The sequence below is a fragment of the Volvox carteri genome (assembly GCF_000143455.1).
Source record: "Volvox carteri f. nagariensis unplaced genomic scaffold VOLCAscaffold_20, whole genome shotgun sequence".
Lineage (NCBI taxonomy): Eukaryota > Viridiplantae > Chlorophyta > Chlorophyceae > Chlamydomonadales > Volvocaceae > Volvox > Volvox carteri.
In genome coordinates this window covers 1,461,580-1,484,070 of record NW_003307563.1, presented here as the reverse complement: position 1 = coordinate 1,484,070, position 22,491 = coordinate 1,461,580, and the positions used below count along the sequence as shown (strand labels likewise).

Here is a 22,491-nt window from a genome sequence, read left to right as displayed (position 1 = left end):
CAGTCAGTCAGTCAGTCAGTCAGTCAGTCAGTCAGTCAGTCAGTCAGTCAGTCAGTCAGTCAGTCAGTCAGTCAGTCAGTCAGTCAGTCAGTCAGTCAGTCAGTCAGTCAGTCAGTCAGTCAGTCAGTCAGTCAGTCAGTCAGTCAGTCAGTCAGTCAGTCAGTCAGTCAGTCAGTCAGTCAGTCAGTCAGTCAGTCAGTCAGTCAGTCAGTCAGTCAGTCAGTCAGTCAGTCAGTCAGTCAGTCAGTCAGTCAGTCAGTCAGTCAGTCAGTCAGTCAGTCAGTCAGTCAGTCAGTCAGTCAGTCAGTCAGTCAGTCAGTCAGTCAGTGAGTCAGTCAGTCAGTCAGTCAGTGGCTTACATATCTCGCCCCGCAAAAAATAGCGTTTGAATGCTATATCCATTCTATATCGAAATGCCAAAGGAGACAATTCAGATAAATCGGAGCGCGACAAAGATAGCTTTCCATGGCTCCGAGTTTGGCGGCTGCTGACCAGCCGATCCGCTGCGGCCGCGGCCCGGCCCCCCAGCAGAGGGCACGGAGGAGGGCGGGGCCGCCCAGGTCGGGCCGTTCCACCGGCGGAGGTGCCAGCCCCCACAGCGGGCCATGTCGGCAGCCCCCATATACACATATACACAGCCCCCATACTTCTTGCATTGTCGATAGTATACCATCTCAAAGCTATACACAACAACAAGTGTGTACTCCAAACATAACGGCGTTCTTGTGCTTGCATTCCTATGCCGTACGGACTGCCCTGCGAATCAAACAGGGAGCAAGTGGCTGCACCGGGGCCGAGCCCCTTTTCGGCTTTGGAAAGCCGGCCCCCTAGTTTCATTAGACTGCGTGAAGGTTAACGAACTGAGTATGCGACCAACACATACAACATCGCCTGGCAATTGCAATATTTCATGCGATTTATCATGTGTGTTAGGTTAGGCCGCATTAAGCTTGACGCAATCAGCCGCCATACGCATGAAACGCAACATGTATTTGCATGCGAATACTGGTCTGGGTTGACACTACTGCGATTTGCGGTTAAAGGTCCTGGGTTCGATTCCTGGGGAGACCCCCGAATTAGTCGGGAGCGCGAGATTATGGCAAGCTGCTGAGATGTGGAGTTGAGGTCGCAGTTGATGGACCAGATTCGCACGCTAGATTGGTGGCGGTTGCCGAACCCTCCGTCTCTTCGGTTGTTCGGGTGAATGGATGAGGAGGGGTCCTAGACGGCTGGACCCGCCGCCTTGGACTTGCAGTTCGTATGGCGAAGTATAGTGTGGTAGTGGTGGACGGTGCTATAAGATGATAAATCGTAGAACTGACAATGTGATAAAGCGGCCCAGAAGCCTCCCACTCTGTAACATTACATTACACTCTGTAACATTACATTCGCATGCGAATAACCTTGCGGACCGTGTGCGTTTGATGTGCGTTTGGACGCGTATTGCTATACGCATTGTCTCCCCACACGCATGAATCGCAATCGCACTGAGGGACCTTAGAGAACGCCTGGCAGCCCAAGGTGACAGGTGGATTGCGCGGTGCCCATCTCACCTTTTTATTTGGGACAAAGCGGAGGTCGACAGCAACATTACCACTGCGGGCCATGGTACAAGGACTTCACCGCCTGGTAGGCATCAACTTCCGAAGGTGGTGGCGGCAAGGGCAGCAACGGTGGCAGCGGCGGCGGCACCAGATGGTGGTGAAGGGCGTCCACATCCAGCGGCACCCACTTTTCGAGGGCGGAGCCAACCTCAGGCAGCGGCAGAAGCTGTGGCGGCAGCGGCAGAAGCAGTGCCAGGGGCTACAGGGTGTGTACTGCTGCCGACGTCAGCTGGTGGAAGGCGAGGCAGACCTCCGGCTGCAACAGCAGCGGCTGCAGCAGCAGCAGTGCCAGGGGTTGCAGGGCATGCGATGCTAGCTGTACCTGTGCCTCCACGGCAAATCAGTTCTCCTGCGGCGGCAGCACCTGGGTCTGTGCGGATTCAACCAGCAGTGGCACACATTGCTGGGGGCCCGAGCAAACCTCCGATGGCAGCGGCGACTGCGTCGCCAGCAGTGCCTGAACAGGCTCTTCGGCGTTCTGCTCACCAAGCAGCAGCAGCAGCAGCAGCAGCAGCAGCAGCAGCAGAAGCGGCAGCAGCGGCAGCAGTAACGGGAGTGGCAATGGCAGCGGCACCTATCACACAACCCAGCACCCACTCAGGAGACACAACTGATATTATGGACCCCACAGCAGCTCGCAAGAGGCGTCAGGCCAGAGCTGGAGAGGGAAACCCTAAGCGTCGTAAGCTGTGCATCATGGAAGAAGAAGAAGATGATGACGATGATGATGATGATGATGGCAAGTATGAGGATGTGGCGCGCGTGGACGGCAACGGAAGTCACGGTGGTAACGAACGACGTGAAGCCGATGTGCCTACTGATCGGCAAAGGAACGATGATGACGGCTACAGGGTTGAGTAGCACGCTCGCCTTCACGATGAGCATCCTGACCACAGCGAGGCGTCGGGATCTGCTGCCCTGCCCCGAGATTCGGACACCCAAGTTGCACGTTCTCCTTTGGAGGACTTGTTGGAAGGCTAGTTTTCATGTGGAAAATCGTTGCCCATTGTTTGGACTGGAAACAGCAGTATTCCGGGAGGCTGCCTTTGCTGTAAACAGGAAGCTGCTGTGCATCCTGACAGGGCCTTACTTGAAATGCCTCTGTCAAACATTGACATGTTTCTCTCATTACTGGACAGGTGGACGAGGTGCATCACTGAACGTAACGACCGAGCACTACCTCAGCATGATCACGAGAGCTGCCAAAGATGGCCAGTTTGGCCCGACACACATTCCCCCCAGAGCTCAACCACGAGCTTATGAACCTTGGATCAGTGAACACCATGATGGTGTCATTGGACGCGACGCAGGAGGATGGCCTGTACTCGGCCTTTGTACGCACGCTGTCCAAGATTCTGGACACCCTCTGCACCACCGACCCCGTAACGTAAGCGTGACAAGAATGTGAAGTTTTTCCTTTGCAAGGACAGCGACAACCCGGATGCATGTGTGGTGCCGGTGACCTATGTCGTACAGTGTCCTACTTTGGGTACCCTTCTAAGGGAAGGCTAGGAGCTGAACAGATGGCATGCCAGACCGCTATATGAACGACACGATGAAGGAAATTCTTCAGATTCCCAAGCAGCGGCAGGCAAACCTTCCCAAGCGCCTGGTGGTCACTATCCTGTTACGGCTGTTCGCCGTGTTGCTACCTCAGATTGCCTTTTTTGTTCCCCCCGCCTGCACCACCCTCTGGCTTGGTGCACTTGCTTTTTCTTTACGTGTCTATCTCGTAATCCACCGGGCCTGGACTGCCCGGTGGTTTGAGCTTAAAGTTTACGGCCGGCCACTGGTCCAAAATAAGTACGGGGTTTTTTGGGCGGGGCCCCAGCGCGAAGCGCCCAGGGTGGCCCCCGCCCTGTAGGATTGCCCATGTCCGTGTGGCCGTGTGTGTGGCCGTGTGTGTGTGGACCAACGGACCAAACATAATACCTCGCCCGGCTGAAACGCGTTATTGGTAATATATTGCATTCTCTATTGCAAGGTATTTCGCCTGTAGCCAACAGAAATCGTATGAGCACAAAGAAGTTTGGCTGCCTCACAAAGTCATATCAACGCCTCTCGGGCTAAATTTTATCTCAAAAAGTGTCGCGTATCTTATTATGGAATTCTGATTTGATGGCGTATGATAACTCGAACACCCAGCTTGCGTCACCATTTGCCCGCACGGGCATTCCGACTTGCCACCAGCAGGCCGACAAATTTGCTTTCATTTCTCTATGAAGTACGCAAGCTGCTCGTTTGTACAATAACTTTGGCCAATGCTCGGGGCCTCCGAAGGGTTGCAGTGTGCCGCGATGAAGCTCGCGCGCGAAGAAGCGCGCGGCTGTGGGGCGGATTGCTGAAGCCGCTGGCGCACTGACAAGCACAGCTCCCACCTCGTTCACAATACCGAACAATTGTCACACGTGCCGCCCTAGTTACCGGCCTGTACGGATGCAGGGGGGCCCCGCCCTTTTTCCGACTTCGAGGAAGCCAACACAGCTTGTCGAGTTAGGGTAGGGTCGAGCCGATCAGCGGGCAGATCGTATGGCTGCTAAGCTGATCAGTGGGGCGGTGCAGGGAATTCGTTCTTGTTATCTGAATGGATGTTTTATCAGGTTTTGCCCGCGACCTGTTGGACGAAGTTATGTTGGGTTCGCTCCTGGTGATATCGCTGCGGGGGGGGGTAGTGTAAAGAAGTGTAATCAAGATGTACAAGCAGCGAAGGACAGCAGAAGTCTGGAATAAGGAACGGATTAAACGCAAATATTACCGATACTTATATTCCATGCGTGAAAGACAAAAACGACTAGGATAGAAGATACTGCTGACCATTTAAGGCAATTGACTATCAATACGAAGGTTTAAGACCGCAATGTTGTCGAAATTTGTCGAGACGGCGAACGAAATTTGGTAATTGTTCCGAGTAGAAAATATATATCACCGAATCTGTGCCACTATTTCGGCAAGAACGCGGACATATATGGCATAGTGATCAAAGTTTAATCCGTGTAAAGCTCGTACACGGGCGTGCGACGGCCACAAACTCCGCCATATTACTAACTCCGCCATTCATAACCCGCGCGCTGGATGCTTCCATACGTCACGAATTATTACATCTGGAAGGAACTGGCTCCGGTTGGCGACTGGAGGAAGCTTTAGTTCCTAACTTGCCCGGTCCGCATAGCCCGACATCCGACGCTGGCTGAGAGACAAAGAAGGAAAGAATACTAAACTTACAAATAAATGTGTAGGGATGCCTTAAAATAGTCTGGCAAAGCCATGCACGACACAGAGTCGTACTGATCAAAGCCAAGCCATACCTACTTGGTAACGAACACAAATCCCTTACAACTCCTAATCCGTAATGAGTTATTAGTCCAGCTGGACTACTAACCTGCGGGCGCGGGTGGAATCACCCCCTAACAACATACGTCTTCACGAGTGTCACGAAGTGTTACGGTAGGAGGAACGCAGCCGTCCGCCCGCGGGCGTAACAAAGGTACGGCATATACCCGCAGAAAGCATCCGAAACGCTTTTGTAATACTTTTCGCATTTCATTTAAAGTACAATAATTGCACATTCAATTTTCCACGTTTTTGGGCAAACATCTACCACAGTCTTTGCCAACTTCCACCGCCGCACCGATCGAAAGAACGTGCTTTGGAGCTTATCGCAACCAGGTAAGTAAGATAACCCCATAGCGCAAAAATCATGAGTCAAATAACGCGGTTAAGAAATAAAAAATCATGAGTCAAATAACGCGGTTAAGAAATACTTCACGCAGCAGGACGGCTGAACTGCATCCGCGCTGCTTTCCTTTTTGCACGGCCGCGGCTCCTCTGGCCGATAACGTTCTTAGCAATTGCCATCTGTATGCATACAAGGCTTCCGTTCTTGCATATTGATTGCTGATGAGTGGTGAAGAAAAATATGATGAAACTAAAAACGGTGGGAGGTACTGCTGCTGCCGGGAATAATCCCATGATGAAGGGGAGTGTCTATCTCCGCTTATTTGGTGCTTTCTGAGCGAGCTGCGTTGCTGGCTTCACCTTGGCACCCGTTAGTTTCTTTTGTGGCCTATCTGTACAGTGCTTGGGTGCGAACAGCACAAGCTACCACCACCGGTCATCTGATCTCCATGCATACAGGGTGGAAGGTGAGACTGCCCCTAGTCGATGGACGGTGGTGACCTGAGATAAAGTGGGCCTGCGAGCTGACCAGGAATGGAGTTGAGCCGCCGTTGACCCGGCAGATTCCGTTGGATGCCGAACCTGAGGTGGGTGCTGAACCTGAGCGATCCACTGAATTCGGAGAAGTTGGCTAGGGTGACTGGATGAGGGTGCCCCAAAATACTGGGGATGGCAGGGTTTCGCCGGGTAGCAGCCACGGGTGAAGATATGGTCCCCCGTCCCACACATCATACATAACTCGATGATTTGCTTGAATAATTGCTGTATTGCATTGATTTCGGTTTCAACTCTGACAAGATAGAAATGCATATGCCGCTGCTGTGATTGCAGTATGGAAAGGCGCAAGGCCGCCAGCAGCTGCTGGGAAGGCGACTGGTACACATCCTCGGCGCTCATGGCACGTCTTCCACTTATGTTGGTGGCGGCGTTAATGATGGCAACCTGTGCAACTGGTGCGTGAACGGATTTCTGTTATATCGAAATGATACACAATGGCCATACGATAACGTGCGCTTTGCAAGGGGTACTTTTACACCGTCAATGGAATGTGCAGCGGTCCACTCCAAAGCTGTCCAGTGGAGCACTTCCCCCGCTATTCATTTGCCTTCGCTCAATGTCTGGTGTTACTAGTTGCGGGTTACGGTTGGAAAGAGTACCAGTAAGGTGCTTCCGCTTGTAGAGATGATGCATGAGTGATGTGTATGATGTGTAAGGGGCGTGTAGGTGTGGAACTTGCTTGCTTGTAGTGCCAACGATTGGGCACCTACCTGGCCTGCTGGAAGAGGTGCCTCTTTTTGTTCCTGTTAAAAAACACCTCCTATGTGCGCGTCCATTCATGCAGGCGATGACGATCTTCCTAACCTAGCCCTGCGTCAGGCAGTGTACGCATCATCAGTCTACTACCAGAGGGGGAACACTTACGACCCAGGTTACGCGGTGGATGGAGTCACGGAGTATCCGAGTCCCCTCGATAAATATAACGTCAGCTTATTTAGCTCGAAAATCTCGGATTCGACGCCTTGGATTTCTGTTGACCTGGGTGCCGTGGCACTTGTGAAGCGGGTTGTCATCATCAACCGACGTGATTGCTGTCAGGATCAACTGCGGAATGCAGAGCTGCGCATTGGGAATGTCAGCATTACTAATGCAGCAGGCGGGGGCGATACACGCAACATTACAGGAAACCCCCTGGTCTGGCAGCAAGATGCCGGTACCTATATCAATGCTTCAGCGACCATCCCCTTTGACACACCCAAGGTCGGACGATGGGTCACGTTACAAATTAAGCAACCTACCTTACATATCACGGAGATCCAAGTCTTTGGATATTACGCTGCCTCTGCAGGTGGGTGTGCACAGCGATGAATTGCATGTGCGTCTTTGTCATTGTAGGCCAGCAGCGCTTGTATATCCGATGCAGCTCACCAGGAAGGCGGCGGCCCCGGTGATAAGTGAGGTCCCAGATCCACTGGAATGGAGTGAGCAAAGCTCATGTATCAATAGGTATCCAACCAGGTATTGCAAATGAAAGAAACAACAGCGAAATGAGGGATGGGAATACGTGAAGAAAACAAAAATGGAAGCAAGGCTGCAACAAGGAATGTCATGGATGGGCCTGGTGCGGGCACACCACCCGCTGCACATGATAAGCTGCTGTACACATGAACACTTGCGACCATCCTTCTCCCATATTATCACCGTTTTTGCCGTATATCTGACACTAACTTACGTTCCCGCTGGAAAAGTAATTGATGATCGGCCAGTAGTGCTTGATCAATGCACTCCACAAGCATCTTAAGAGGACTTTTCAGAGACCAGCTGCTACAGCTTCCCGATGGAGCTGTAGTTAGATTTAAGTCTGCAAATGTATGGTCGTTTATAGATCGTGCCCTGCTGGTATATTTTACAGAGACCGTCCATTCTTTCATACGAGGGTGCAATCTATTATAGACGATCAAAGTTTTTACAGACGAATGCTGCGCATGTCCTCGGTATGTACACGTCATGCATCTTGCATGACGGAGGTCACCCTTTCCGGGTCCATACATGTTGCATCTGAGTGTCGCCCTGGACTCGTGAGTGAATGCATGCCTGGCTGCTCCAGGTCAGCAAGCATCTTATACAAAGGTTGGATAAGTATGCATGTAAGCAGGATACGTACTGCAATCTGCTACTCATGCGATTACCTGCTGTCACCTAATAAGCTTGCACTGTATACACATGTGCGTACCGATCGACTTGCAGTGTGCGCCAATGTGCTGCCTGGTACGACTTACGGTACGGAGGCCTCAACAATCACAATTCTCAAAATGCAATCGTCAGGGGACTGCTGCAGCGCATGCTCCGTTAACCCAGACTGCCGTTACTGGGTATTCAGGCGATGCAAGAACACCTGCACCCTCAAACGTGATGAGGGAGCAGGACCCGGCTTCTTCATTGATGAAAAAACTGTGGCGGGCGGGGTGAGACGTAAGTTGCAATCAAACGACCGCGGCCAAGTGAACTGTGGAAGGACGATATTGGGAACTCTTGGCACTAAATAGCTTTTGTCGCACTACGGTTGGTTCGTTGTTTGCATCATTAATCATCACTTCTTGTTCGCTAACGCAAGCCCGATGGAATCATCTTATCAGGTCACCTGCAATCATCACTTCTATCTTTCAAACTGTAATTATGGAAACACGCACCCCGCTGCTGCCTATCGCACATCTGTCGTGTCGCAGCTGTGGCCCTCTTCGGTACCCCCAGAGTGGCCATCTGGCGCTACAAGTCCTTTGTTGACCCAGAAGCGCAATGGATCTGGTCACGTGGCAGCGCAGCACAGTTTCTCGATGGCGTCCCCGAAAACCCCCCAACTACTTTTAGCTACGTCTACAGGGCTGCAAGTGCGGTGACTGCCAATATATCTGTTGGCACAAACAGTAACGCCTGGATTTACATCAACGGCATGCAGATGAATACCAGCATAGATTATTTTGGCATTTTTATCTCGTCGTTGTCAGTGACCCTGCAGAAAGGGCCCAACCTCATCCAAATTCTGGTCCAGAACACTTTTGATGGCAGTTCTGCGGGTGTCGTCATGTCGTTTCGAAACTCAAGTGGGCGGGTGCTGGCCCGTTCCAATGCGTCCTGGGTATGGTCCGAGAGAGCCATCATAGAAGGTACGTACATCTGTGCGTGCGGCTGGATTCTGTTCATGCAGCGACCATCCCACACGATGTATTGTATCTTCCCACAGATCGTGTTTGTGTACAGCCGCAGCAGTTTAATTGCCTGGCATAGAGTCGCCGCGTAACGTGTGAATGTATAATAATAATAAAGTGTTCATAATGTATTCTAATGCCATACATACATACTATACATGCCATACATACTATAAAACTCAGGTTAGGCACTACTGGTAGAGCACGCACCAATGTCCCCGGGAGATCCCGATATCGAGACCTGTCCGGGTCCAAAAACCCCTCCGATGGTGGGAGGTATGGTGCCCTTAGTCGGTGGACGGTGATGACCTGAGATAAAGTTAACCTGCGATCTGATCAGGAATGGAGTTAATCCGGCAGATTCCGTTGAATGCCGGTGGTGGGTGCAGAACCTGAGCGATCGATCGATCGATCGATATCCAACGAGAAGATTACTAGGGGGTGACTCGATGAGGGTGCCCCGAAATACCGGGGAAGGCAGGGTCTGCCGGGTAGCGGCCGCAGGGTGAAGAAATGACCCCCTTGTCCCACACATCATACTATACTAAATGTACTTGTCTATTTGCAAGTACACATAAACTCGCATGTATGCGCCTTGTCTACCTCTAACGACATGCCGTGCACAAGGTGCTTTGCAGTCAAAGCAATCGAATTCGAAGCTCAAATTCATAAGATGAAGGAATGCTTTTGTTTGTATGCATCTATATATAGGGTTTGGCACCACTGGTAAGGCGCGACCATTGTCCCCGGGAGATCCCGGGATCGATACCCATTTGGGTCAAAGCCCTTCCGATGGTGGAAGGCATTGCGCCCCTAGTTGATGGACGGTGGTGACCTTGGATAATGTTAATCTGCGAGCTGATCATGAATGGAGTTGGGCCGCTGTCGACCCGGCAGATTCTGTTGGATGCTGGTGGTGGGTGCGGAACCTGAGCGATCCACTGAGAAGTTGGCAAGGGGGTGACTGGATGAGGGTGCCCCGAAAGATACCGGGGAAGGCAGGGCTTCGCAGGGTAGCTGCCACGGGCGAAGATACACCCACCTGTTTCACACATCTATAACTGCCAACGGCTCTTGACGATTTTTCCCATCGAATGAATCCGCGTTTGCATGATGCAGATACTCCACCGCCAGTGCAGTGCATGCGAACTCTATATAGTAAGGCCGGCAACTGTGCAACAGTGCCCACCAACCTGAGTTTCTTGGCCAGCGGCTACTCGCACGTCGACTACCGTGTTGTGTACACCTATGCGGATGGCACCCGCTCCCCTCCCGGCACCTGGGCCATGTCGCTCCTAGAGTGCCCGTATTGTGCACCCTGGGTGTACGTGGAGTTCTCTTCACCCATCGCGACACTGTTGGCTGGTGGGCCGCCTGGCAAGCCCCGCACTGGCATTATGCTTCAGCGGTCTGGCGCCGTCACATGTGATGGCTCTCCTCCGGCTAACCGGGATACAAACAACGCCTACATTGACATCGTCCGTCTTGACAGCATGGAGGATTACTGGGATGAACCAATGCTTCAGGGCTGCCAGAAGGTCTCCAACAGTAGCGTCAAGTGTTTAGATTTAGTGTGGGTGGACCACCCACCCGCGCCACCTGTGTCTGCGTGGCGCTGGTCAGGCGGCAGCACTGCTCCCACGCCAATTTACTCATCCCTTGGCAACTCTACACCGGCCCTGGCCTTGAATGGTGTAGGCGGATTTAATGTGAGGTACTCCTTATTGTACGAATTCAGTTCCGGGTACCGCAGCATGCCGTCACCGAACATGCTGTGGGCTGCACATGCCAGCAAGTCACGGCCCTCCGTCTTCGTGGAATTCTCTGTGCCGTTGTCGCTGGGCCAGGGTGACAGTGTGGTGCTGCAGCGCTATGAAGAGGAATGGGGACTGGTTGATGTGGACCGTATAGGGAGCGCACAAGCCAATGGCACGTCCTGGCTGTCGTTCACGGACTCGTTACCACCATTCTTTGGACCTTAGGCATGCAGGTCCTCAGATATGTATGTGGCCAGAGATAGCGGATAGCCACGTTGTTAGCGAGATGCCTGGTCAGCAAGAGCGAGTGACAGGGCCTCCGTCTGCCTTCATACTGGCACTGAACCTGGTGGCCCCGTCATACAACCAAAATCGTCATGTTAATGTCTCAAATCGCGCCCAGACCTGCATGCCTCCGGTTAACATGCTGATTAGTTATAATGTTTACTGTAAGGCAAGTGTGGCTGGTGTCTGTCCGGGGGATTTTCAACAGTGTGCTTGGGGTGGGGTGGGGTCCTAGCCACCACCGGTGCCACGGAGTATGGCCGCAGATTTATGGCGGCAGCTATGCGAGTGGGTGCATCCCGACGTCCGGGACCAATTTTCGTTGAAGAGGCTATCTGGGTACGAATTGCGTTGTCTCTGAGTCTGCCTTCAAAAGATTGCGTATTCAGGTGTCGGTCCTAGACACCCCATATATTTCATGTTTAGATAATAGTTATTTTTGCTTCATCATAATGTTTTACTAATTGGGTGCCTTGGGCTTGCGTGTGTCCTCGTCTTCAGCCGCGGCTTGCAGTTTTGCCCTGAGAGTTGCCTCTCTCGGAAACCAATGCCTTCTGCCGCTTCATGGGGGACTTACACGCTACTTCCCTCTGGACTGGTGGCTATAGACTGCTGAGTCATCCCATACAGAATTTCTCAAGCTTCGGCGTGAGCCGTATTGCTGTTCAAGGTGTGCGTTTTCGTGTTAGGTATTGCTCAGTTCAGTTCTTTCCATGTGGGCCTCGCCCCGCGCGTCTCCTTGCTGCCTCGTTGCCACTCCTAACCAAAACAACTTGTCCTTGTGTTGCCGAGTGGTTCCATATACTATGTCTTAGCTGCTCTCCAAATAAGCACCCACGCTGGCAGCATGCTTCCTTGTGCTGTATTCGTAATTACGAATGTTATAACAGGCTGTTATAACTGGCTGCTTTGTCCGTTGCTTGGTTCCGTGAGTGGATGGGGTTTCCTGGCAGGCTGAGTAGGAAGATGTGGGTAACAGTGTGGGCCGCTGGGAATAGTCCGGAGAAACGTCATGGTAAAGGGGTTACAATAGCCAGAGGACTAAACGGGATTCCTGGGGCCCTAACATGAGCCGACGTGAAATGTCTCGACACAATGCTGATGCAAACCAAAGGACGCTTGAGATGCCTGTCGATGAGCAGCGGACATCATCAGCACACACTCAAGACCAGGTGCCGGGATAGGGGCATTTGAGAGGACAGCGTCAAGCTCAACCCACGCCGGAGTTGTATATGTGTGACATGGTCGTGAGATGCGTTCCTTGTACCTGCAAACCGCGCCCAACACGAGCCGAGGCCTCAAAGGCTGCCAAATCCCCTATAAGCACCGTCCTACCTCGCACTTCAGACAGACAAGCAAGTGATGAAGGAGACTAACGTCCAAAGGGAACGACAGAGTGCACACATGGTGCATGTGCGCCACTACTGTAGCAGCTGGCCGCTGAAAAGGCCTCTCGAGATGCTGGTGGTCGCGCTATGCGCGTATTTATAGCGCCGTACTGTGTACCGGCTGCTACAACTACCCACCCAAATAGCTAGCAGCGAAATCAGCGCAGACCTCAAATCCCCGCCGGCACCTTTTTGTTCCAATTGTAACCTCGGCAAAGTACGTGCATACGGGAGACTCTTTCCTTTTTCCGGTGACTATCCTTAAAGGGTAAACAAAATCCGAAGGATGGGAACTGCCCTTTGCTTGGCTTAGTTTACAGATGTGTACGGCACGCCATATATACGGCACAGTACTCCCGGGTGGGACCACTCGCCAAGTAAATTAGGTTTTAGAGCACGTCGGAGCGTACTTGGGACAAGAAGGTGCGCTTTGTGTGTTGGGAGGGTGGGTGTTACAGTGGGCTCCAGACTCACAAAGAGTAGAGCCAACGGGCCAGCGGGCCGTGCACTGCGCCTGAGACGATAAGAGCAAACACGACACCCACCCAGACCAGACAACGCAAGTCACCTCAACAGCAGCAAGCGAACCCAAACAGAATCCCATCCTTTCCGTGGAACTCCCAGAGCTGCCATATACCGCATCCCGTGCTCAATAGCTAACACCGCAGCAGCAAGAGCCACAACATCCCATAAGCATTGTTGCTGCACTGTTTGTGCACACACATAGACCAAAATCTTAAAATGGAGCCTGCAATCTTGGGGCGCCTGCAGCCCTGGGGTAACCCTTTAATTAGCCAGTTGCTCGATGCTGTCAAAACTCACTGCACGCTTAGGCTGCCCGCCTAAACGGACGCTAATTACAGGAAACCATTCCCAGGCCCGTACCCGTGCTAACAGTCAAAACAAGAATCCGTTCAAGCGAGGCCGACGAACCCAAAGGCAAGTGTGTGGCAGGTCGGTGACATACCTTCCGCGTCACGTATCATGCATGGCACTTACCTGGGTCGCTCCTTGCACGCAGGTGGCGATGGAGGCCTTAGCGGCATATTCAATCAATTCATCTCCCTCAAGGTAGGATCCGCTGAGGCGCACACGCGAAAATCCAAGTGGTGCGGCACGCAGTGGCTCCGTATCCTTACCGGCATAATCCCGTGAACATGCTGCCTGACAGTGCCACGCGCCCATTGCCGCCAAAGTCCCTTTTATCCCCTTTTTCGCTCTCGCTCAAACCGGTTCTCCCCCTCTTCTCCTCAGGGGATCAAGTCGCCTGCGGCTGCGGTGCAGCAGCTGAACCCATGTACGGTGGGGAAAGATTGCAGTACGGCAATATTGCATGCGAACCACTGTTGGTTCTTTTACCATGATCAAATGCATTCTGTTGTTAGACTGGATGTTGGGAAGTTGACCTATAAGCTACCACGAGCAGGGATGGTCCCCTTGTGCAGTTGTAGCCGGTGATGGCTGGAGCGAGCTCTTCCCCCCTCAAACCTCTCCCGTTCCCGACTCCCCCACCTCCTCCTCCCCAGCCCGCCTCTCCCGTCCCTCTCAACCTTCTTCCCTGCTCCCTTCCGCTGTCCCTTCCCCTTCCCCGCCGCATGTCAGCCCCGTTGCTGCCTCCAAAGGCGGCTCTGGAGCAGGCGATGACGATGCTGCAGGTGCGGGCCCCCTCCGGGTTCCCGTATGCGGGTTGACGTGTCCGCGCGTCCTGAGGCGTTCTTGGACGGCGGTGGTGTTGGGCACTTGAGGAAGTGTGAGGGCGCCAAGCACGGCGGTAGCCAGCCACATAGTAGCCACCTGCAATGGTGGGCAGGATGAGGAAGGGGACGAGGAGGTGGATGGGGAGGCAGACGGTGAGTGGGTGGAAGATGATCATGCTGAGGCGGCTGGGGAAGGGATGCAGGGGGCCTGGAAGTACTGACAGCTAGCAATGTTCAGGAGTGGGTATGTTGCTGGGCGTGTGGCATATGCAGTTGTGGAGACGTTTTCCAGGGGTTGGGTGAAGTTTGAAGAGGGAGACAGCGTGTGTGTCCAATTCCAGATGGGAATAATGGTCAGCCCCGGTGCACGGGCATGCCATGTTGTACTGCTCGTTGATATGCGGCGCATACCATGTGGGACAGGACAGTGCTACTTATCCGTTTGCATGTCACTCCGCGAGTTAGCATTCAGGTTCAAGCCTTTTTGCCCTTTCCGTTTTGTTGTGGCCTTGTGTGCTCCGCATGTGCGGCATGTTTTGCAGGCGCTCTCCTGCACAGTAGTTGCAACGGACCAGAAAACATCTCCGTAGAAATGCCGTCCAAAACTTTTGGCTTTGCTGTGTTACACAATACTATGTTCTTCCTTGCTTCGCTTTGAGTTGGGGTGCAGATGTACGGTGCTGGGTTTCTGTTGAGCATTTGCTACCAGCAGTACGTTTTTTGACATACGGATATATGGTGATGATCGTGAGCACGTCCCCTAAGACATTGTGTGGGAGGTGTCATGGGTATAAGGAGCAGGTTGAACGTGAGGGGCCCAACTCGCGCTCTGGCACGCGGCTGCACACGCACACCCACGTGCGAATACCGTTGGTCGGGTCACAGAGCGAAACTGCAGTGCCTGTGTAACTTCATTATCTTGTTTTCATACTCGCGATCCACAAGTTCTCGCAACTTCCCGCGGTCCGAACGCATTTTATAGAAAGACGTTGGGCGTTGCACCAAAATATTTTTAACATTACCCAGGATTATGTAGACCTCAAATCCAATGCAAATCTGCTACATGTGACATGCTCTGGTGCTTCATGTTTGACCACAGGCCGCGTCATAGAACTGCAAGAATACGGCCCGCCTGCAGGCCCGAATGCACTGTAATATTACAGAATTATAGACCTTTCAAAAACATGCTAACAGATTTCTAAAATACTACACCATCAAGGAAATCGCCTCCTCCTAGTAAAAGGCAAATAGGGCCGGCAAGGAGCTCACCGAATGGATGGAACAGAAAAAAATGGGATTCAAAGATGCTAATCCCCTTATTTTAATTTGCAGTTTTTATTTGAGGTTAAACAAATCATTCATTTTCCAAGTGGGTCGTTTAAGGTTTTCGGAGCTGCTAACTAGCATTAGTCGCACGACTTATTGTTACATGCTTTATGAATGCAATGCGGAACCGTCTTCCTACAGCATGGTGTGCAAAACGGTAACTCCAAAACTACTGTTTGTGTGCTGTCCATTTTGGGGTACATAAGGCCTATCGGGCAGCTGTTGCACAAAGACTAGCCAGGCGCCCATTGACCCAATAGCTTACATTCCTCCAATTTGTTTGGCTGATACGCCTTATAGAAATGGCGTCTCTCCGTTGTGCAGTTTTGGCGCTCGCGGTGTGCCTTTCGGCAAGCTGTCTTGCACAGGAGTATAAAACACTGTATAAGAGCTTTAAGGAAATTCCAGACGTCTCAAAAGCGGACGATGGACAGCGATTTCTTATGGTGGGCGAAGGCGCCGAGGCGACACGGTACCTCGTTGTCAAGGACTCAGAAACTAAGAACGTGTACTTCATCAACGAGAATACCAAGGAGCCTCAATGGCATGACCCTCGAATTGCAGGTGGGCACGTTCGTTTGTCCAACCGGAATGCATCCTGATCTAGTGGTCAACAAGGTTCAGTTTCCTTATGTTTCTTGCAGTCCCATCAGAGGAGCCACAGACGATGGATATCAAGATTCCTATCGACCCACCCAAGCCGAAGGGCAGTAGCCTGACCGTGGCTGTCGTGGCCATGCTTCCCATCCTCCTGTTTGCCGGGGGTACTGCTGCTCGCGTCGCGTACCTTCAGGTATGGAAACTATGTGGACACGATAGCCGGACGGCATCGTTGCAGACTGCTGTAGGTGGTCAGTCAATCGGCATGTCCCTGCTAAGCTTAACTGCCAGGCCTTGAGCACAAACTTGGAGATCCTCAGAAAACTTTTGGTGTCCATCATGATTGCAATCTGTGCTGTATTTTGTGCCCGTGCACAAACAGATGTACTACCCAGAGCTGCTGTGGCCCACGAAGGAGAGGAAGGACCGCCGCAAGGCCGCTGGCGGCAAGGTGAAGCCGCAGAAGCAGCGTGGAAAGATGAACCAGGACGGCAAGGGCGGTCGCTCAGCCAACTCTTAAAAGTCGGTCGGCCCAGCGTCGCTTAGCGTGACTTAACGCGGGCAGGGCGTGTGATGGAGTGGATGGACTGGCGCTTCCCTCCGCGCCCCAGCCCGCCTTCAAATGGGCCTCCGTGATTTTGTTTATGTTACCTTACTTCGTGAGCATAACCTTCCAAGACTAGCCGCGCACTTGACTGCGACAAGGTGGGCATTATGTGGGGGTTGAACTCCGAGGCAGCCGTTTGGCGCCGCTCTGTGACTCAGTTGTGGAGACAACGCTATGGCGGCAGCGACCCCGCTTTATATTTGCGGCGTGACAGTTCCGCAGTTGGCCCACGTGGCAGGATGTGTGCATATATGTGTGTATGCGAGTTTATTGGTTTTGGGTCGGGAGCCGCAAGTGATGTGTTAAGTGCCATATCCGCGAGCCGGAGTGTCAGAGTGGTTTATAAGAGTGCTGAGAAGCGCTTGGTGGTATGGCTTGGAAGCTGACGACGACCGTGCCGTAGAGATGATGGAGGGTGCACGCAGCCTGCCTGAGGTTGCACGTCTTGCTGGAGCTAAGGGACACATGCACTTGCTTGGTGCCTTCGGGGTGTGATCAATGGATTGCGGTGGGCCTGTTACGGCCGGGCTAAGCAACATACATGACCAAAGAAGACAAATGGCAAAGAGGGAGATTATATTTTACCCTTTGACCCAAATCAAGACTTTTACATAGCGGCAGTCGGAACGGACAAACGGCAAACAACGGTGGCATGCTGTTGGTGAGGCGCGTCACCCTAGACCGATCGGGGACGGGTAACGATGGATTTCATTTTAATGTGCACTTGGGAGAGCACGAGTTTTGTATCTGCTGTTATGAGGAGGCGCTGGCGCTCAGGAGACTGGGCTCTCACCTCGGCGCTGTGGAAGTCTGTCTCGGACTGCTATGGCGGTGCCGGTGCCGTACAGAGGTGCCGGTGCCGTACGGAGGATGGCGGTGTAATAGCGCCGCGGAGGGCGATAGTTGCTGTATATTATCACCCACCATAACCATGTGCCTGTGACAATGACAGTTCAGGGGGGGGCCGGGGAGCGGGAAGCAAAACACACCCATGTTGTAACTTGGATGTGCTACTGCCAGTGTGTAAGGGCCTTATCACGTGATGCACACGAAATGCCGCGATGAAGAAGCTTTCCGACCGTACAACCCATCGGATTGTCGCACACAGGATTGTAGGAAGGTCGTTCTTAATCCCATATAGGTTGTTTGGACTGCAGCCGGCGACTGCGACCTGCCTTCTCTCTCACCTCCCTCGTCACCTCCCAGCGGGGTCGGGCCCCGGGTGGGTGCGCCTCATCCCATCCGACCACCGGAGGGTCCGAGAGGCAAATGGAGGGACCCCTGCGTGTGTGTTGAGATGGTGGTGGTGGTGGTGGTGCATCCACTGGCTCGGCGAGGCGGGCTGTGCGCGATACGGCGCCCTAGCGGCCTCTTGCGGGTTGTGGAGCCGTTGTCGATAACTGGGTCTGTTGCTATCCACCCCTCTGGTTCCCCCCCGGTCGCCCCGGACGTGTGGGAGTGCTTTTCGCTGCGATACCCCTCATCAGCTCAATTTCAAGACGTCGCCTCATGAGGGTCACATGTATAATGAATAAACATTTTATACTCTAATCGGGATTGTGAAAATATGTTGTTGTTGTTGTTACATGGTCGTGGGTGCGTTCCCCGTACCTGCAAACCACCCTAATACGAGCCGAGGGCTCAAGGGCTGCCAGATCGCCTATAAGCACCATCCTACCTCGCACTTCCAACGAAACAAGTGGTGAAGGATACTAACGACCAGAGGGAACGATAGAGTTGCGGTGGGACTATATACGTTCCAGCATCCTTGCCAGGCGTTCAGGTTCCCACTTCATAGCGTCCTTCATGTGCTCGAGGCGTGGGAAATCCATATCAGATCTGATTTTGTCGTACACCGGACAGTCCAGCAAAATGTGCTTCTCATCCTCGATATGGCTATGAGTGCCGCAGCAAGGGCATACTCGCTCCTCCCTAGGTATATAACGCCGTCCCTTACGTGCTCTGTTAGCCGCCAGTGCCCAACAGCAAAGCCTAAACTGCATAAGCTTGCGATTCGCCGAACGCGGGATAAACATTGTGATATGCGGGAGCACCTCCTTCCTGCCCGCTTGTTCGGCCGCCAGACCCATCCAATGCTGATACTTCGCCATGTGAATTCCTGGTTGCTTGCCGTTGTATAAATATGTGTAATGTGTAAGCCCGCCGAATGTTCATTGGTTCGCCTGTCTCTCTGTCTGTCAGTCTGTCTGCCAGTCTCATGTACCACAACACTCCGCATCGCAGCGATAATAAAAAGAACAGACCCCGCTCCAAAGTCTCCTCATAGTTTCAGGCGTCAATTTTGCAGCTACACTCCTTCATGCCAAATTCCCACGTACCAATACCGACCTACACACATACATACATACCAGGTTAGGCACTACTGATAATGCGCGACCCACGGGAGGTTCCGGGATCGAAAATCCTCCCGATGGTGGAAGGTAAAGTGCCTCTAGTCGATGGACGGTGGTGACCTGGGATAAAGTTGACTCGCGAGCCGATCAGGAATGGAGTTGAGCCGCCGTGTTGATCCGGTAGATTCCGTTGGATGCTGGTGGTGGGTGCGGAACCTCAGCGATCCACTGAGAAGTTGGCTAGGGTGGCTGGATGAGGGTGCCCCGAAATACCGGGGAAGGCAGGGTTTCGCCGGGTAGCGGCCACGGGTGAAGATATAACCCCCTGTTTCACACATACGTACATACGCATTCACACGCCGCCAAGACCGCGCCCGGAAGCAACCAACGCTGCTCGGCTTCAATCAAAAATCCAGCCGAAAGAGAGTCTTTAACGAATAAACCTAAAAGCGTTTACGACCATTTTAACCGCCAACTGCCAACCGTCATCATCCCAACGGCGGCCCCAGCTTGCTCCGAGCCTCTAGTAACGCTCTCGCCAGCTTGCCGCCGCCTCCATCCCCACGCATAGCAACGTGCATCCATTCGAACATTTCGATGACAAAGCGTGTCACTGCCGCCTGCACCCATTGCGGCACCGCGGCCAGCCACGCGCCGTACGGTTCATGCGACGCCACGACCTCCGCCAGTGATGCCGTTGTGGGACCGCCGCCGCCGCCGCCGCCAGTGATTGACGTCGTTGATGCCTTCGCAGCGGCAGCGGATTTCTTGCCGCTGCCGCCGCGTTTCGGCTCGCTCCCGCAGTTCATAGTGGCGGCGGCGGCGGCGGCGGCGACTGACGGCACCGACGCGGCCGGCCCTGATGACACCGTCATCACTGCCAGCCCGGCGGCGGCGGCAGCACCGCGCCGCGCCGCCAGTGTCGCCGCCACCCGCTGTGACACCCATGCGTCCTGTACGAGCGGCAACAGCGGGCAGGAAAAGCCGAATGACAGGTCTCCCACGGCCCGATCCACCGCCGACTCGACGGTACGCGCCAGGCGCTCCTCCCAAACCGGCGGCGGCGGCGCCTCCGCCGCAGCTGCCGCTGCAGCGCCCGCGGCCTCCGCTTCCGCCGCCGCCCGATGCGTCGCCTGCGCAATGGCGTCCAGATTCTCATTTGCGACGAGCGCTCGGACCCATGGGTCATTGTACAGCATCAGTAGGGTCGTCGGAAGCCACGTCAGCAGCGGCAGCTGATCGTCGAGATCCCCAACCCCCGGGCCCAATCCGCGCAGTGTGCTGGCAAACACCTCCGCCAGCAGCCGCCATCGGCAATTGGAGGATGCGGCGGCGGCGGCGGCGGCACTCGGTGTGTGTGGCGGCCGGCGGCTGGAGGACTGCCCGCTGCCGCTGCCGTACGGGTGCCGTGTCGACGACTTATGGTCCGTACCCGGGGAGGCGGCAGCAGCCGGGGCGGTTCTGGCGGCGGCAAAACACTCCACGCGTAGGATGGCGGAGGCGATTCGTACGGCAGCTGAGGCGTAGTTTGAGTCCCAGAACCGCCTGACGCCGAAAGATATGATGAGATGATACCAGAGGGGTTGGGGTGGAGTACGGCGGGTACGGCGGGTGCGGAGGAATTAGAATTGTATGTATATGTGTATATGTATATGGTAATGTGCATATTGTAATAGTAAAATACTGGTCACATTGACCGCCCACGGGGCCTCCATCCCTCAGGCTTTTACGGACTTCAATCCACTTCTAGCGACCCTCCTCGTACGGCATGAGACCCTAATCTCCCGCCACCACGCACTTTCCCCCCTCAACCCCTCTGGCCCCTGGGGGAGTCCGACCCACCCACCAACCCATACATACATACATGCATACATACATAGATACAGTCAAACATACATACATACACATATACGTCCGCCCTATAAAGTCTACACACATCCAAATACCTTTTCCTTCCTCACCCCCACATCCCGACCGCACTCGATCAATCCAATTCTCACTTTGCAATGCTCCGAAACCTGTCCTCCCCCCAGTGCTCGGACCAAAGACTGAAGGCCCAAGGCAGTCGTACTATGCTGTTTAGTACCTCGTACGGCAAGTCCTGTTCGGAAGGCCAGTCGGGGTTATGCAGCAGGAACTGCGTCGGCGGCGGCGGCTGAGCTGTAGTAGCAGCAGCAGCAGTAGCAGGTAGAGAAGGATGGCAGGGTTGCCGTTGCTGTGGCTGTGGCTTCTGCGGGGTCGGCGTCGGCGTCGACGGGGATGACGGTGAGCGCTGGTGGGGCGACGGAGGTGGCGCGGCGGCGGCGGCGTCGGCGTCGGCGTCTGAGACTGCAGGGCCACCATCGCCACTGATTTCGCCCTCTCCGCCTCCGCCACCACTTTTTCCGCCCTTGTTTTGAACTCCGCCTACCACACAGCTACTACTGCTACTGCTACTGCTGCACCGTCCGCTGCAACTGCCGCCGTTGGTCGTACATGTGCCGCCGGCGTCACTGCTGATACCGTTCGACGGCGGCTGCTTCGTACTGCTGGCGGCTGCTGCTGCTGCGCTGATCGCGGCAGCGTTGCAACTGTTGCTACTGCTGCTACTGCCCCGGGAGGCGGTGGTGGTGGCAGTAGTGGCGGGGAAGCGAATGGACGGCGGGTCCAGTCTATCCGCCAAAGCCTGAGGTACATGCCGGTGTGAGATGGAGGGGGGGGGTTGAGGAGGGGAGGGGGGGAGGGGTTGAGGAGGGGGGGGGAAGGGATTCTAGAAGGCAGGATCAACCGCCTTGGACTTGCAGTCCGTACGGCAGTGTAGTACAGTGTGGTAACGGTGGATGGTGCTGTGTGGTGTGATAAATCGTAGAATTGACAATGTGTTCAAGTGGCCCAGAAGCCTCCCACTCCGTAACATGACATGACATTAAATGACATATACACCTACACACGCCATTGGCATTGCCCTTATCGCGGCTCAGATCATTAAAATACACACACACACACACACACACACACACGCACGCACATTCCTTCATTTCCCCCCCTTCCCCCCGCTACACCTCACTCACGAGAGCGGGAGCCGCCACGAAACACGTCATCTGGGGCCGCTCCAACATCGTGTGGAATGCGTGTGGAAACGTCAACAACAAGTACGGAATGTACGGACATGCTGCGGAATTGGACGGGAAGAGGAAAGTGAGGAGGCAAAAAACACCAGCAGGGCCCAGCACGTACGTACGTATGTATGTATGTGTGGGGAGGGTTACGTGTGTGGGGTGTGTGGGTGGTAGGGGGACCTTTTTCGGGTTGGGGTTTTCCTGAATGGAAGTGAAAAAGCCGGGCCGTACCTAGGGTTTAGCAAAAATCCAAAATAAACTAAATTGAGTTCATGACACGATCCTGTTCCTGCACGTCCTAAGCGCTTGGGGACGCTTTGAAAGGTATACCTCTCTAGCCTCTACCTCCCTTTTCCCTCTCTCCCCCCTTCCCTTCCCCTTTCCCTCCCCCCTCTC

At 53.9% G+C, this 22,491-nt stretch overlaps 6 protein-coding genes across 6 annotated transcripts in view; 5 read left to right on the top strand and 1 right to left on the bottom strand.

Moving 5' to 3' along the window:
* Nucleotides 1-2,812: 2,812 nt before the first annotated feature.
* Nucleotides 2,813-3,966, top strand: VOLCADRAFT_91328 (uncharacterized protein; the record flags this gene model as incomplete). The annotated part of the gene is made up of 2 exons (XM_002950839.1): nucleotides 2,813-2,991; nucleotides 3,798-3,966. 2 exons carry the CDS (start codon nucleotides 2,813-2,815, stop codon nucleotides 3,964-3,966), a joined length of 348 nt encoding a protein of 115 aa, XP_002950885.1.
* A 1,554-nt stretch (nucleotides 3,967-5,520) lies between these two features.
* Nucleotides 5,521-9,062, top strand: VOLCADRAFT_91327 (uncharacterized protein; the record flags this gene model as incomplete). Its single annotated transcript, XM_002950838.1, has 7 exons — nucleotides 5,521-5,538; nucleotides 5,739-5,746; nucleotides 6,111-6,232; nucleotides 6,622-7,125; nucleotides 8,025-8,249; nucleotides 8,504-8,941; nucleotides 9,019-9,062. The coding sequence occupies 7 exons, from the start codon at nucleotides 5,521-5,523 to the stop codon at nucleotides 9,060-9,062; spliced, it is 1,359 nt and encodes a 452-aa protein (XP_002950884.1).
* Nucleotides 9,063-9,826: 764 nt separating this feature from the next.
* VOLCADRAFT_91326 (uncharacterized protein) lies at nucleotides 9,827-10,965 on the top strand (the record flags this gene model as incomplete). The annotated part of the gene is made up of 2 exons (XM_002950837.1): nucleotides 9,827-9,899; nucleotides 10,103-10,965. The coding sequence occupies 2 exons, from the start codon at nucleotides 9,827-9,829 to the stop codon at nucleotides 10,963-10,965; spliced, it is 936 nt and encodes a 311-aa protein (XP_002950883.1).
* Nucleotides 10,966-12,092: 1,127 nt separating this feature from the next.
* Nucleotides 12,093-15,265, top strand: VOLCADRAFT_91325 (uncharacterized protein; the record flags this gene model as incomplete). The annotated part of the gene is made up of 8 exons (XM_002950836.1): nucleotides 12,093-12,197; nucleotides 12,373-12,438; nucleotides 13,277-13,367; nucleotides 13,435-13,484; nucleotides 13,668-13,715; nucleotides 13,940-14,068; nucleotides 14,224-14,263; nucleotides 15,210-15,265. The coding sequence occupies 8 exons, from the start codon at nucleotides 12,093-12,095 to the stop codon at nucleotides 15,263-15,265; spliced, it is 585 nt and encodes a 194-aa protein (XP_002950882.1).
* A 425-nt stretch (nucleotides 15,266-15,690) lies between these two features.
* VOLCADRAFT_104886 (uncharacterized protein) lies at nucleotides 15,691-16,742 on the top strand. The gene is made up of 3 exons (XM_002950835.1): nucleotides 15,691-16,000; nucleotides 16,081-16,229; nucleotides 16,419-16,742. Exons 1-3 carry the CDS (start codon nucleotides 15,739-15,741, stop codon nucleotides 16,554-16,556), a joined length of 549 nt encoding a protein of 182 aa, XP_002950881.1. The 5' UTR covers nucleotides 15,691-15,738; the 3' UTR covers nucleotides 16,557-16,742.
* Nucleotides 16,743-19,485: 2,743 nt separating this feature from the next.
* Nucleotides 19,486-22,491, bottom strand: part of VOLCADRAFT_104885 (uncharacterized protein) — a gene marked incomplete at both ends in the record, with an annotated part of 8,551 nt that continues 5,545 nt past the window's right edge. The window contains 3 exons of the mRNA XM_002950739.1: nucleotides 19,486-20,542; nucleotides 20,998-21,269; nucleotides 22,048-22,148. Coding sequence (XP_002950785.1) covers nucleotides 19,486-20,542; nucleotides 20,998-21,269; nucleotides 22,048-22,148 — 1,430 coding nt within the window. The remainder of the gene's footprint in view (nucleotides 20,543-20,997; nucleotides 21,270-22,047; nucleotides 22,149-22,491) is intronic.

Excerpts from the sequence above, each read along its gene's own strand:
- VOLCADRAFT_104886 (XM_002950835.1), top strand. The coding sequence starts at position 15,739 with ATGGCGTCTCTCCGTTGTGCAGTTTTGGCGCTCGCGGTGTGCCTTTCG. Across the intron at positions 16,001-16,080 it reads GCATGACCCTCGAATTGCAG|TCCCATCAGAGGAGCCACAG; the intron begins GTGGGCACGTTC and ends TGTTTCTTGCAG. Across the intron at positions 16,230-16,418 it reads CTCGCGTCGCGTACCTTCAG|ATGTACTACCCAGAGCTGCT; the intron begins GTATGGAAACTA and ends GTGCACAAACAG.